The sequence below is a fragment of the Sciurus carolinensis genome, chromosome 2 (assembly GCF_902686445.1).
Source record: "Sciurus carolinensis chromosome 2, mSciCar1.2, whole genome shotgun sequence".
NCBI classification, from domain to species: Eukaryota; Metazoa; Chordata; class Mammalia; order Rodentia; family Sciuridae; genus Sciurus; species Sciurus carolinensis.
The window spans coordinates 22,224,653-22,238,993 of record NC_062214.1 but is presented as its reverse complement, the minus strand read 5'-3'; the positions used below and the strand labels follow the sequence as shown (position 1 = coordinate 22,238,993).

The following is a 14,341-nucleotide window of genomic DNA, read 5'->3' as shown; positions in this document are numbered from 1 at the left end:
ATAGTATTTGCTTGGTCTCCATGTCATTCTTGGGTCTGACTGAATCCTGGGAACAGCCCCTCATCTTAGCCTTGTAATGAACTCATCATGACTGACAGCTTGAGGCCCAGATGCCCTCTGGGAGCTCCCACATGAACATACCCTTGTTAATAGGGTTTTAAACGCCAGACTGTTTTAAACTCCACAGCTGTCTTCAGTCCCTTTTCTGTGATCAGATGGACCTTGCCAGGGTGAGTGCCCTGGAGCCACCATGGCCCTTAGGCTTGTGGAACTGACCCCAGTACCACTATTACAGGGTTCACTATGGGTTGGGGTTTGTCACCTCTCAACAACTAAAACTAGACTGCTCCCTGCAATGCTGAACTTAGCCATCTGATCCTATCATGCTCACAACCTGCTCTGTGCCAAGTCCCATGAAGGCTCTTGGCCCACAGAAAAGCCCATCCAGGTCCTCACAGGAAGCAAGGAGGGGACGTGGCAGTGGCTATTTGGCTATCTTGGAGCAAGACCAGTGCCAGACCCTTGGCTTGGGACCTATCCAGGGCTTCCCACTAGAGCCCTTAGGATAGGTGGAGAACTGTGGGCCAAAGGCCTCTCCACAGTCCAGGGACCCAGGGATGGTAACCACCAGTCAGTTCACCAGATAACTTATTGGGGCATTTCAACGTAAGACTATGTAGCAAAGAGAAGCAGAAAATAAGGACAAAGGTGTTTTAATCAGGTTTCTCACTACTGTAACTAATAGACCTGACAAACAATTTTAGAGGAGGAAAAGTTTATTTGGGGGTTCTTGGTTTCAGAAGTCTCAGTCCATCGACAGCCAGCTCCATTCCTCAGAGCCTGGGGAGAGGCTGAACATCATGGCAGGAGAGTGTGGTAGAGGGAAGTGGCTCACATGATGATCAGAAAACAGAGAAACTCCACTTGCCAGAAATACTCCAAAGGCATGCCCCCAATGACCCACCTCCTCCAGTCACACCCTACCCACCTTCAGTTACCACTCACTTATCCCATCAGGAGGTTAATTCACTGGGTTAAGGCTATCGTAACCCAATCATTTTTTCTTTTATTTTTTTGGGGGGGTACCAAGAGTTGAACTCAGGGACACTCAACCACTGTGCCACATCCCCAACCCTATTTTGTATTTTATTTAGAGACAGGGTCTCACTGACTTGCTTAGCACCTCGCTTTTGCTGAGGCTGGCTTTGAACTTGAAATCCTCCTGCCTCAGCCTCCCGAGCTACTGGAATTACAGGTGTGTGGCACTGCACCCAGCTAATCCAATCGTTTCACCTACAAACCTTCTTGGAATTGTCTCACACATGAGCTTTTGGGGGACACCTCACATTCCAACCATAACAAATGGGGTCTGGCCTAATAGCCAGATAATGTAATCACCCAAGAACTGTGTCATGTTGGACAGATTTAATTGGACATGATTTAATCCCCCTTGTGGATACAAAGTCTTGTCTATAAATGGGGGAAGACAGCACCCTGAACCTCCTTTGGGAACCCCTGTTTACCATCTCGGCCTTTGTGGTTTAGGAAGAGGGTTAGTCTCCCACCCTAAGCTCCCAGGGAGGACCACAATGTGCATATCCCACTTCCCACCCACACAGCCAGTGATCCAGGGTAAGCTAGGCCCAGTCGGACCACTTACTTTCCTTCCGTGATATACGGAGACTGGAGGGTCCTGCAGCAGCCATTCTTTAGGGAGAACTTGACTACAAATGAGCTACCCCCAGGGTATGGCAGAGCTGAGGCAAGAGGCAGAGACAACCAGTTTTGCTAGCATCATTTGAACCCTGTAGACAAGCTGTACCTGAAGCTAGCCAGCCAAACTAGTGAATAATTTCTATTTCTGCTTAAGCCAGGCATGTTACTCTCAGGTTGGTATAGGATAAAGAAGCCAATGAAGTCGTAGAGTACTTCGACATTGTGGAACGCAGGAACCATCAGATGAGGTGAGTGGGACCCAATCATTGGCAGGAACAGCAGCAGCAAGCGGGCTGCCGGGAGGGCATGAGAACTCAGTCGCCTGGGCTCCCTCAGCCCTGAGCCTCCTGCCAGATCCCCTTCTTTCATAGGATATGTGGTTAGTCTTCATCCTTGTGCAGCCTAGCAAATCCTCAGCACCTAAGGTCACCCAAGAACATTTTTGTCCTGTCACCAACAGGAACCAACCTTGCAGAGCACATAATCAGGAGCCCATGGATGTGTGAAAATTTATTGAAAGAAACTACTGAACTCTGGGATAATGCATATTGACAGGAGGGATTCCTGGGCGGGAGTTAAAGGGTTGGTGCCATGAGATGAGTGTCCCGGTCAGCTAGTCAGAGGGTTTGTGGAGGGGGCTGAAGATGACCTGGCTTATCTGGCCAGGGATGGTGTAGAAGACCAGAAGAAGGAAGATGGTGATGAGCGCCAGCAGCAGCAGCAGCACCAGGATGTGCCAGTAACGGCGCCAGATGAAGAACACAAAGGTCTTCAGTGGGTTCACAAACCAGTTGAAGGAGGTTTTGGGGCGGCTATTGGAGGGAGGGTGGAGTCAGGATGACCAAGAAGCCCCTACTGGTGGCCCTCACCTCCCTCCCTCCAGTTCTGGCTGCCTGGCGCCCACTCACTTGGGCTTCTCCAAGGGCTCAGGCTCCTTCCGCCCCTTCCCCACTGGCCGCTTCTCAGCCTCCTCCACAGTCAGAAGTTCAAACTCGGCCTCCACCTTCCCCTAGGAAAAGATACTCCTGCACCATTGGGAGTAGAGGCTGAGCCCTCAGCCAGGCCTGGGTCACTGCCCTGATGCACGCACTGTGAGGATGTGGATGTTCCCACCCGTGTCTGTGAATTCCAGGTCTTCTGGCCGGCCCTTCCTCCTCTTCTGCTTCCGCCTCTTCTTGCCGGCCTGAGCCTCACGCTCTATGTCCTCCGCCTCCCGCAGCTTCACTACAGGCCACCAGCCCCGCAATCGGCGACAGCGGAACAGATTGCACCTTGGCCCAGCCCCGTCTCTGGCCAGCCGCACTGAGCAGTGCTCGGGGCCCCGGGCGCCCCGCACCATGTCTGGCAGTTGCAGCTCCAGGGATCCTGCAAGAGCGGAGCTCACTGGGTTAGCATGAGACTCAAGTGTAACTGGATCGGGGATGAGGTGGCAACATATCAGGGTTGGAAGTTGGGGCACCAAAAGTTGGAATGCGATGGTCAGGTCCACAGCTTTGGCCCACCCAAACCACAGTGCAGCTACCATCAGGTGGTCAGATCCCAACCAAAGAGGGCTGTGGACTGGGATCAAATTGCCAAAGCAAGAACCATGGGGTTGGAGTCCAGGAGACTTTAGCTAGGGTCAGATCAGAGGATGGAGGCAGGGACTAGGGTACTGTAGTCAGAACTTAATGTGGTCAGGGTTTAATGAACTCAGTAATTAGGTCATCAAATAAAGACCCGGGGTCTGAAATCCCAAGACTCAGGGCTGGGTTAGTATAGAGAACCAAGGGAGGAGGGTGGTAAGGGTGGGGGGCAGCGTGGGCAGGGGCAGGGTGGGCAGAAATCAGGGGTAGGACCTGAGGCTGCGGGAAGCTAAGCAATACCAAGGAAGTCGTTGGCGGAGATGCGGTCATAGTCCCAGACCTGCAGGACCAGCACTGCCGGCTGCCGGAACTCAGCCTCCTCCAGAGCGAAGGGTCCAGGCCGCCGCCGGACACTTACTTCCCGCTCGGTGGGCAGATAGTCAAAGCGGAACACAAAGCGCCAGTTGAAGTTCCCCTCCCCAGTTAGGGAGTTGAAGTGGACATCTGTCTCCTGTTTATCATGCTCCAGCCCCTTCACCCAGCTGGAGCCAGGCGAAGGGACAGGTCAGGGTAGCAGGGCATCCAGGGTGGGGCCACTCCCAGAACTCAGCTTCTCACCCAGCTCTAGGCACACAGAGGGCCTGGGGACGGAGCACTGAACTCAGCCAGCGCGATCCCTATTTGCAACCCCTGCTTTGGGCACAGCCAGCCATCCCTGTATGCAGGCCTACCTTTTCACATAGATGTCACTTGACATCTCTCCAGTGAGTGGATTCACATCATCCAGAACCACATCTTCTGTGTTCCAGATGACAACTCTGAGCTCATAGCTGGGGGAGGTATTGGGAGACAGTTTTTAGACTCTTAAAAGGACCTAGGAGGGGCTGCTGGAAGCAGGAAGGACCTGGATCAGGGCCGCTGACATTCACTGGGCACCTGGTGTGCTTGGCTGGATAATGAGGATGCCTGTGGTCCCATGAACACAGCCTAGTTATCACTGACCACAGCCGATGGCACCACGAATGTTCTCCTGACCCGAGTCAGTACAAGGAGGCTCTTCTATAAATTTGGAGTCCAGTCTCTGACACTACGTTGGGTAGTACCGCATCAGATGCACAGTTGAAACTACCGCAAGCCAAAGCGATGTGCAAGTTGAAGTTTTGGGGTGCAGAAAAGTGGTGAGTAAGCAGAGCAGAGAAAACCAGTTGCAGAGAAAAGTGGGAGGATGGGAGACAGTGGGGATGAGAGCCTGCAGTCCTGGAGGGGCAGAAGGAAGGGCTGCAACATCCTGGATCCTACCTTCCTGTGGTCCTGTCTGTGTCTGCCATGGGGTGGCCTGGATAGTTGTTCTCTCCTGCACAGTATCGATTCCCCCTTGTTTGTTCACAGCACCCTGATTTTCTGCTGGGGACTCCCACCCCAGCCCCACTGTCAATTTGTGTGATTCTTGTCCTGGCTCCAGGGCTGGTCAATTGGTGTATTCCAGCCCCTGACCACCATAGTAGCTTCAGGGGGCAGAATTTGACCCAAGCGGGTCTAATGAGAGGTGGCTCTAGGCTTTCGCTCTGACTAGGAAGAGGTATTAGTTTCCGTTCAAATGGCCTGGCTGTTAAGAGATAAACCTGTGACTATTAGAAGCCACCTTGTCCCCAGATTGCTAAAGGCTCCCTGAGAGTGGCATCAAGGAAAGCAGATCCCATGGGCAGAAAGGGACAGACTGCTGACAGCATGGACCAGCTGGAGCCAACCCTGTCTGAACTGGCTACATCTGATTCAGAACTCCACTCGGGCCAGGCACTGGGGCGCATGCCTGTGATCCCAGAAGCTCAGGAGGCTGAGGCAGGAGCATCCTTCAGCTTAATGAGGTTCTAAGCAACTTAACGAGACCTCATCTCTAAATAAAATATAGAAAAGAGCTGGGGATGCGGCTCAATGGTTAAGCACCACTGGGTTCAATCTCCGGTACAAAAAAACAAAAAAACCTCCACTCAGACTAGCTCAGGTGAGGAGGGAGTTTACTGAAAGGTAAAGAAACAAACACCTGACTCACAATGGCTTATGGGGGGCGGGGAAGGACATTTAATGATTCAACTACCCCCAAAAACAGCCTCAACCTGCTTCACAGGGCTTTTAGATTTTCAAATTGTGCCCTTCGGAGGAGAGACCATAACTCTCTCACCTGATTGGCTTCCGAGGCTTGATGTCAACTGCAGGAGGGGCAGGCACATCGCTGGGGAAGATATCAATCCACATGTGAAGAGATCCCTGGGAGCACAGGACCAGGTTAGAGGATGCTAGGACCCCATATCCCCTAACAGCCTATGGCCAGAGGCTGTGCCTTACTTCAAGTAGAGTTGGGGCAGGGTGGGGGAGTTGGGAAGATCCTGGGGAAGCCCCAGAAGTGGAAGATTGAGATCAAAAGTAAGATATGTTGTTCCAAAGGTCCAGAACTTAGTGATCTGGAGTAGGTGTTAGGTTGGGAACCCTAGATCTGAACCTTGGTGGCCCAGGGGTAGGGATTCTACAGGATCAGAGTCAGAGGTGGGGTCCAGGGATCCAGGTTGGAGGTCCAAGACCCCAAGACTGGAGTAGGGATGCTGGTGACCAGCATCAGGAGCCAGAGTCAAGTGGCAGTGGAAATGCCCAGGTGAAGGTCTTGGGGAAAGGGCATCCTGGGGACCTAAGGTCCAGAATCAAGTGGGAATCCTGAAATTCTGGAGGTCTTATAGTCTTGGGAGTGCTGGGCACCCCCTCACCTGCAGCAGCCCTGGGCTGCGGGGATGGTAGAGGGGCCGGGTTTCCACATGCTCGGGGACAAGCTGAATGCCGAGCCCTGGCATCTCCTGCCAACGCCGCAGCACGAGCAGTGCCTGGGCCTCCTCAGGGGCTCCACTGGCCACCCGGGGACCACGGCCACCTGGAACAAGAGGTGTGCGAGCTCTGCACTGTTCCCTCCCTTCTCCCCGCATTCCTCCACAGAAGCACTAAGCTGAGGCCACTGCTGCACTAGATGAGCCCAGGACAGGGAGGCAGGACCGCCAAGCACAAATCGTGTGTGTGCAGGGTGGGGATGTCACCATCATGATTTTTGTCAGTAAGGAGCCAGCATTCAGGGGGACAGGGGCACAGGAGAGGCTATAGTTTTTGCTCAGATCCTTTTTAGAGAATAAAACACTGGTCATTCATGAGGCATGAGCTCAATTCCACAGCTACATGCTGTTGTATGGCCCTCTGTGGGGCTGCCCTGTGTTCTGGGAACCTGATTAACTGCGGCCCTTTGGGATCCATTTAAAGATCATAGCACTTCATCCTAAATCAACCAAATTCATATTCTCTGCCCACTGCCTTCAGCAGGCCTTTAGGGAACACACCTGTACCTGGGGCCCCCTATTCCTTGTTCTACCTCCATCTCTCTCCCTTTGGCCTGTCTAGCAGAGAGGGGCTGGTACCTGGGGGCAGAGTCTCAGGTGGTGTCAGGAAGACTTTGCTGCCCACCTTGACAGCCTCAGCTCGGTATTCAGGAGCAGGGAGGCCACAGCGTTGGCACAACCCCGCTAGGATCTGTGAAGGCCGGAACGCATCACGCCAGGCGTTGTACCCATCCCTGCGACAGGAAAGGAAGATGTCTTAGCTGGGGCCGGCATATGGACATAGTTGGGTACAGGGATAGGGATGAGGACCTTTGAAGAATGGGATCCAGGTTCAGAACCCCAGGTGGGTTCTGGCTCAGCGGTAAAGCACTTGCCTAGCACACATGAGGCATTGGGCTTGATCCTCAGCACCACATAAAAATAAATAAATAAAATAAAATAAAGGTATCGTGTCCACTACAACTAAAAAAAATTTTTTTTTCAAATAAAAAGAACTCCTATAGGAGACAGCTTAGTCCTCATCTACAGTTAAGATAAAAATCAAAGATGTATGTCAGGTGCTTCTGTGAAGGAGATACTGACATCTCTAGCAGATGAGGAAAGTGAGGCTCAAAGAGGTATTAGTTACAGGATACCAACACCCACGCCCAAGTCTTGGCTACTGAACTATGTCTCGCAGGGGGTATAGTTTCCCTTCTATGAAATGCTAGGATTCGAGACTAATGGGAACGTAAGTTTGAACACATTTGGTCAGAGATTTAGGATGGTTCCTGAGGACCCTGTCAGACTCACACATCATACTGGGAAGCCAGCCCACAGTTTGCTCTGTGGTGGCTATAGAATCGATTCTCCAGATCAATGTGGGTCTCCCCGATGAGGTCGTCAGAACCCACGAGGTCATGATCAAACACAGCCACAGTCAATTCTGGCTCAGCCGGGAGAGAGATGCTTAGTTCCAGGACCCTGGCCAGGAGGGAAAGTGGCTAATGACACCTCCACACCCTCCGAGGTAGTCTGGAGTGTGGGTGTCCCTTCCCATGCCATCACCAACTAGCTACTGGTGAGAGCCCTGGGTCACAGGTTGGATGGCCAAGTTGCTTCCCCATTCCCAACCCCAGGGCCCAGTCTCACTCTCCAAAGATGGGGTTCAGCTGCTTGGGAATGTAGCGCTCCTTGGTGTCTTGGCGCTCCTTGCCAGTGCTCACCACCACGTACGGGTCTGCTTTGCCATTGGGGTCTGCGGGAGCCAGATTGGTAGCCTAGGGGGAGAGGATGAAGTGGAACTGGAAGAAGTGCCCAAACCCTTATTGGACGTAACCTCAGAATAAATGTAAACAGAAAGTGACCAAGAGGAGACCTGAGAGATGTGACAAGATCATTTATCTTTTCAATTAGTTACCAAATACTCAAGATGCAAATAGCTATAATGAAAAAGATAATGAAACAGATAATACTTGGAAAGATCTATTTAGAACTTAACTATTCAACTGGTAACTTCCCACACTGACAGATTTTTTTCATGATGAGCATATTTTACTTTTTTAATTAAGAGTATTTTAACCAAATTTTTAAAATAATACAATTGAGCGTGTACATGCCTGGCTTAATAAATAAGATATTACCAAAAAATTGAAAGTCCCTAAATAAGCTTTCCTGATTGAGTCCCTTCTCATTCCTGAAGTCACCTGAACTCTTTTCTTAGGTTAGTCGCTTTCAGGTGTATTGATACTTTTATTCCATATATGTGTATCCCAACGTAATATATATACTACTTTGCATGTTTTAAAAATGTATGTCTTAAGCTTTCATTGGAGGGCTGGGGATGTAGCTCAGTTGGTAGAGTGCTTACCTGGCAAGCACAAGGCCCTGGGTTCAATCCCCAGCACCACAAAAACAAAAAAAACTTTCATTGAGGTTTTAATTTTTAATATTTCACTTTTAATTTTTTCTCCAGAGGTTTTGTGGATTTGTTCTGAGGTGTTGGGGATTGAACCCAGGGCTTCGAACATGCTCTACCATTGTACTCTACCCCTAGACCCCCAAATTTCTATCCAGTCCTTCAAATTTGCTGTTTACTGTCTTCTTGAACCTTACTCACTTTAAATTCATTCTTTTCTTTCCTTAAACACTTCATACATAGTAATTTTATTTTCTCAATCTGTTTGTTCCCATACCAATGACCCTGGACTCTGAATCTGTTATTTTTGCTGCTTCTCACTCGTGAGGTTTGTGTCTTTGCACTTTGATACTCTCATCATGATTCCTCTTTGGGTTCACTCATCCTGTGGGCCTAAACTGCTCTTCCAGAGAGGACCTGCTTTTGCTTCTGCCAGTACCCTGAGCAAACTACCAACCTGCAGCCACTTTCGATTCAAATCCTTCCACTGGGGTTTGACGAAGACATGGAAGGTGGAACTCAGGTCCCAGACTTCAAGATAATGGTCATGAATGCTCAGGGGAGATTTTTCCCTCTAGCCAGTGCCAAAATTAAGACAGGCAAATGCCCTCCGTGTCCTGCTTGGCATGTTCATGGTTTTTTGACCTTATGCTGAGGGGCTAGGCTTTGGGGTGCTCCACCTCACAGGAGCCCTTCTGTCCAACCCCTCAGCCTGGGCAATCCCTGGGCTTCTCTTCTGCCCATCCTGCCTGTGTAGCCATCCACAGGGAGGCTCAAGGTCAGCAGTCTCTGGTAGGTAAAAGCTGCCTGTAGCATTCATTTTGCCCCCTAGGTTTCTGTATTAACCATGTTCTCATTTTCCATTGTTTTTTTGTTGGGTTGGTTTTTGGTACCAGAGATTAAACCCATGGAGGCTTAACCACTGAGCCACATTCCCAGCACTTTTTATTTTTTATTTTGAGACAGGGTCTCGCTAAATTGTTTAGCACCTTGCTAAATTGCTAAGGTTGGCCTCCAACTTGCCATCCTCTGCCTCAGCCTTCTGAGTCACTGGGATTATAGGTGTGTGCCACCACACCCAATTCATTTTCCATATTCTGTTTTTTTTTTTTAAAGGATAAACAAATCTCTTTTTAAAAATTTTTTTTAGTTGTTGATGGACTTTATTTTATTCATTTATTTATATGTGGTGCTGAGAACTGAACCCAATGCCTCACGTGCACAAACAAGGCAAGTGCTATACCACTGAGTCACAATCTCAGTCCCATTTTCCATATTCTTGATGCTCTGACATCTGGGACTTATTCAAGTTGAATTATTCTTCAAAGTTGTTATAATAATATCTGTTCGGTGGCAGGCAGAATAATGTTCCCCCTTCAAGATATCTACATGTTAATTCCCTATACTTTGAATATATTACCTTACATCTCAAAAGGAACTTTGCAGGTTAGGGATCATGAGAGTAGATTATTCTAGAATATCAGTGATGGCCTAATGTAATCAGAAAGGTCCCTATATGTGAAAGAAAGAGGAGAGTCAGAGAGATTTGAAGATGGAGGAAGGGGCCATGAGCCAAGACACACAGATTTACTCTAGAAGCACAGGAAAGCAATGAACTGATCCTCCCCTGGAGCTGTGTTCTTCATAATGTCAAAGGATACAAACAGCCCAAATATCCATGGATAAATCAAATGTAGTACAGACACAGAGTGTAAGACTAAGTCATAAAGAGGAATGAAGTCCTGGGACATGCTGCAACACTGTGCACTTTGGAAAATCATGCTGAGGGCAAGAATCCAGTTACAAAAGCCCACAGGTTATGGGGCTGGGGAGATAGCTCAGCTGGTAGAGTACTTGCCTCGTAAGCACAAGGCCCTGAGTTCGATCCCTAGTACCACAAAGAAAAAAAAGCCCATGAGTTGCATGACTGTATTTATACGAAATGTCCAGAATAGATACTTACATAAAAACAGGAAGTCACTTAGTGATGGCTTAGGGTTGGGGAAAATAGGGAGCTTTAGAGGTGACAACTAAGAAGTACAGGGCTTATTATTATTATTATTTGTAGTGCAGATTGAACCTAGAGGTGCTTAACCAATGAGCCACATCTCCCACCCTTTTTCTGTTTTATTTAGAGACAGTCTTGTTGAGTTGCTTAGGGCCTCACTAAATTGCCCAACCTGGCCTTGAACCCATGATCCTCCTGCTTCAGCCTCCCAAGCCACTGGGATTCCAGGCGTGCACCACAATGCCCAGCCAGCGCTTCTTTTTGAGATATTGAGCATGTTCTAAAATCAATTGTGTCTGCAATTGCACAGAGAATATATTAAAAAATAATAATTGAGCTGGGTGTGGTGATCCCAGCAGCTCGGGAGGCTGAGGCAGGAGGATTTCGAGTTCAAAGCCACCTCAGCAATTCAGTGAGGCCCTAAGCAATTCAGTGATACCCTGTATCTAAATAAGATACAAAATAGGGCTGGGAATGTGGCTCAGTGGTCGAGTGCCCCTGAGTTCGATCCCCAATACCCGTGACAAAAAAAGCCCAAACAATTGAACTGTGCACTTTAAATGGGCAAACTGGATGGTATATGAATGAAATCTTGATAAAGCTATTACAAAAACATAAAATATCAAATTATTCAACTTATGACATAGGTCCCCTCTCTTGATGTTCCATCCTTCCTTCCTAGAGGTAAAAGCTACCACCTTGATCTTTATAATAATTGGGCCCTTGCTTTTTCTCGTAATTGTATACCTACAGTTTAGTGTTGCCTAGTTAAAACTTAAATAAAATAGAATCAGGGCTGGGGAGATAGCTCAGTTGGTAGAATGCTCACCTCACAAGCACAAGGCCCTGGGTTCAATCCCTAGCACCGCAAAAAAAAAAAAAAAAAAAAAAAATAGAATCATACAATATATACTTGTTCCCACTGACTTGTTTTGCTCGACATTATGTCTGGACTTATCCATTGTGTTGCCTGTAGCAATAGTTCATTTTTTCTGCTGTCTAGGATTCCATTACACTCCACCCATGAGCTGTTCTACTCTTATTTAAGGGCATTTGTATTAACTGCAGGTGAGGGCTATTACATACACTGCTATTATGAAGATTCTTGTACCTACCTCCCAAGTTCAAGAGTTTCCCTAGGGTACATATTTAGGAGTAGAATTACTGGTTCATAAGGTAGGTGCATCTTCAAATTTACTGTCTCCAACTAAAATGATTCTGCTACTTTTTTTATTCTAGTTGTTCCACATCTTTACTAACACTTATTACCATCAGTTTTTTTTTTTTTTAACCATTAGTTTTTTTAAAAAAAAGGTTTAACCATTTAGCCAGCTGTTATGGTGCATGCCTGTAATCCCAGCAGCTGGGGAGGCTGAGCCAGGAGGATGGCAAGTTTGAGGCCAGCCTCAGCAACTTAGCAAGACCACATACAGTGCCCAGCTTGACTCATAATCTTACATATTCTGGATATTGGTCCTTTTTTGATTACATGGTACGGATATCTTCTCCCAGTTTGTGACCTCTTTTCTCCCTTATTGGTACTTTTTGATGAATAGAGTTTCTGACTTTAATAGAATCAAGTTTATTGATATTAATGATTCAATAATTATGTTTAATGATTCATTTGTGATTAATGTTCTTTAGGAATTCCTTCCTTATAAGAACCCCTTTCTTGTAAGAATATCATCTTATTTTGGCCTCTAGAGACTATATAGTTTTATTTTTAACATTTAAGCCTTTAACTTACCTAGAATTTATTGTAGTGTTTGGTGAGAGACAAGGGTTCACATTACATATTTTAATGTGTATATTAAAGTGTCTCCAGCAACTCCTATTTAAAAGCCCAGTCCTTCCTCCTTTTCTGCAATACTTCCTCTATTTATACATGAGTTCTGGTGTGTTCCAGTGGCCTGTGTTCTGTTCCAATGGTTTACATGTCACCTCTGGGCCAGTGCCACCCTGGTTCAGTCACTTGAACTTTACTACAAGTTCAGATAGCAAGGAAGAAGTTCCATGCTGACCTTATCTCTCCAATAGGATCTGGTGATTCCGGGTTCTTTGCTCTTCTTTCACATTTTGGTGCATCTTGTCCAATTCCACGCAAACCAGAAAAAGCATTAGAATTTTGACTGGTACCCTTTTGAATCTATGGATCAATTTGAGGAGAACCAGCATCTTCAGAATATAGAATCTTCCTATTTTTGAACATGTCTTTTTCTGTTGAATGTTTTTGAGGCAATAGAGATCACAGGTAGGGCCTCCAGCTAGGGCAAGGGCTCCACCAAGTTAGTCTCCAGGCCTCTTTTTCTGCTGATTTACACCTCCCTTTCTATTCCTTCAAGTGCTGTCTCACGATCATCTGTTTTCCTGGTTTACTCACTCGCTCTTTCTCTAAGGTATTAACCTCAAGCCCTTTCCTCAAACCTCCAACCCCTCCTTCCTGGTCCTCACTTTCAACTTATACCCCAGCCTCAGAGAAGGATTTATTCAAGCTCCCACACTGCCATCAGTCTGCCAGGCAAGGTCTGTATTCACATGTTCTGTCTTTCCCCCTCCTGTGCATAGATGATGCATATATGTCCCTCTAAGGCCACCAACATGCCCACCTCCCTGGCGGCAGCATCCCAGCCACTGAGTCCTCTCCTCTTCTGCATCACTATTTTCCCCTCTTGGCCCATTCCCATAAGCACACAACCTTGTCTTCTCCCCTTCCTCCCCATTCCTCAGCTCCTCTTTAGGAAAAAAAAAAAAAAAACTTTTTTTTTTTTTTTTTTTTTTTTTTTGGTACTGGGAATGAACCCCAGGAGCACTTAACCACTGAGCCACATCCCCAGCACTTTTTAATATTTTATTTAGAGGCAGGGTCTCACTAAATTGCTGAGGCTGGCTTTGAACTTGCGATCCCCCTGCCTCAGCCTCCAGAGCTACTGGGCATGCGCCACTGCACCTGGCTAGAGGAAAAACTCTTAAGAGAACTACTTTCTCCCTTCTGTTCCTCTCCTCCTATTTGAGGCTCCTCTAAGGCTTTTACCTTCACCACACTACTAAAGCTGCTCCTGCTGTCTACTTCGCCAGTGACCTCCCCCTAGCTAAAGGTACTGGTTGATTCTCAGTCCTTGTCTTGATTGACCTACCGGCGCCATTGGACACCAATCCATCAGTTTCTCCTCCTGGAAGCACTTTCTTCATTGGTTCTAGTACACCACAATCTCTGTTTCTCCTTAATCTTCTCTGCTGGGGCCTCATTTCCTGGCTTCTAAATATTCATATGCCCAGGATTCTGCCCATGGACTACTTCCCAGTGTATACTCTCTTGGTGATCTCATCTGGCCTCTACGCATGAAATCCATGCACATGACAATTACAAATTATGTCTCTGGCTCAGACTTCCCTCCTAAGCTCCAGATTCCTATGCAAACTGCTAACTCCACTTGCATGTTTAAAAGGTGTGTGAAACTTAACACGATCAAATGGATTTCCTTCCACCCCTGTACCCAAACCTACTCCACCCAAAGCCTTCCCCTTCTCCCTTGTGGTCAGTCCTTCTGATCTTCCGGGTACTTGAGCCAAATGCACATAAGTCAACCTTGTCTTGCTTTTCACTTTCACATTGTCCACAGCTACTCTGTTTCATATTCAGTCAGCCTCACCCTAAGGATATTTCCAGAATCTTACCACTTCTCACCACCTCCACTGCTACCACCTTCATCCAAGTCACAACCGCTGTCTTTCCTGGATTACAGTAGCAACTTCATAACCAACCTCCCTGCCCCAGCTCCTGCTT

The 14,341-nt window shown here is 47.7% G+C and overlaps 1 protein-coding gene and 1 non-coding gene across 2 annotated transcripts in view; one reads left to right on the top strand and one right to left on the bottom strand.

Annotated features, from left to right (window-relative positions):
• Positions 1-2,257: 2,257 nt before the first annotated feature.
• The window catches only part of LOC124977270 (fer-1-like protein 4), a 42,459-nt gene continuing 30,375 nt past the window's right edge, over positions 2,258-14,341 (bottom strand). The window contains 10 exon segments of the mRNA XM_047540712.1: positions 2,258-2,528; positions 2,625-2,725; positions 2,807-3,081; positions 3,582-3,823; positions 4,013-4,111; positions 5,461-5,546; positions 6,038-6,198; positions 6,731-6,885; positions 7,445-7,615; positions 7,784-7,911. Of these exon segments, the coding sequence (XP_047396668.1) occupies positions 2,330-2,528; positions 2,625-2,725; positions 2,807-3,081; positions 3,582-3,823; positions 4,013-4,111; positions 5,461-5,546; positions 6,038-6,198; positions 6,731-6,885; positions 7,445-7,615; positions 7,784-7,911 (1,617 nt within the window). The 3' untranslated portion in view covers positions 2,258-2,329.
• Trnaa-ggc (transfer RNA alanine (anticodon GGC)) lies at positions 8,470-8,543 on the top strand. The gene has a single exon. It is a non-coding gene; the product is annotated as a tRNA-Ala (tRNA).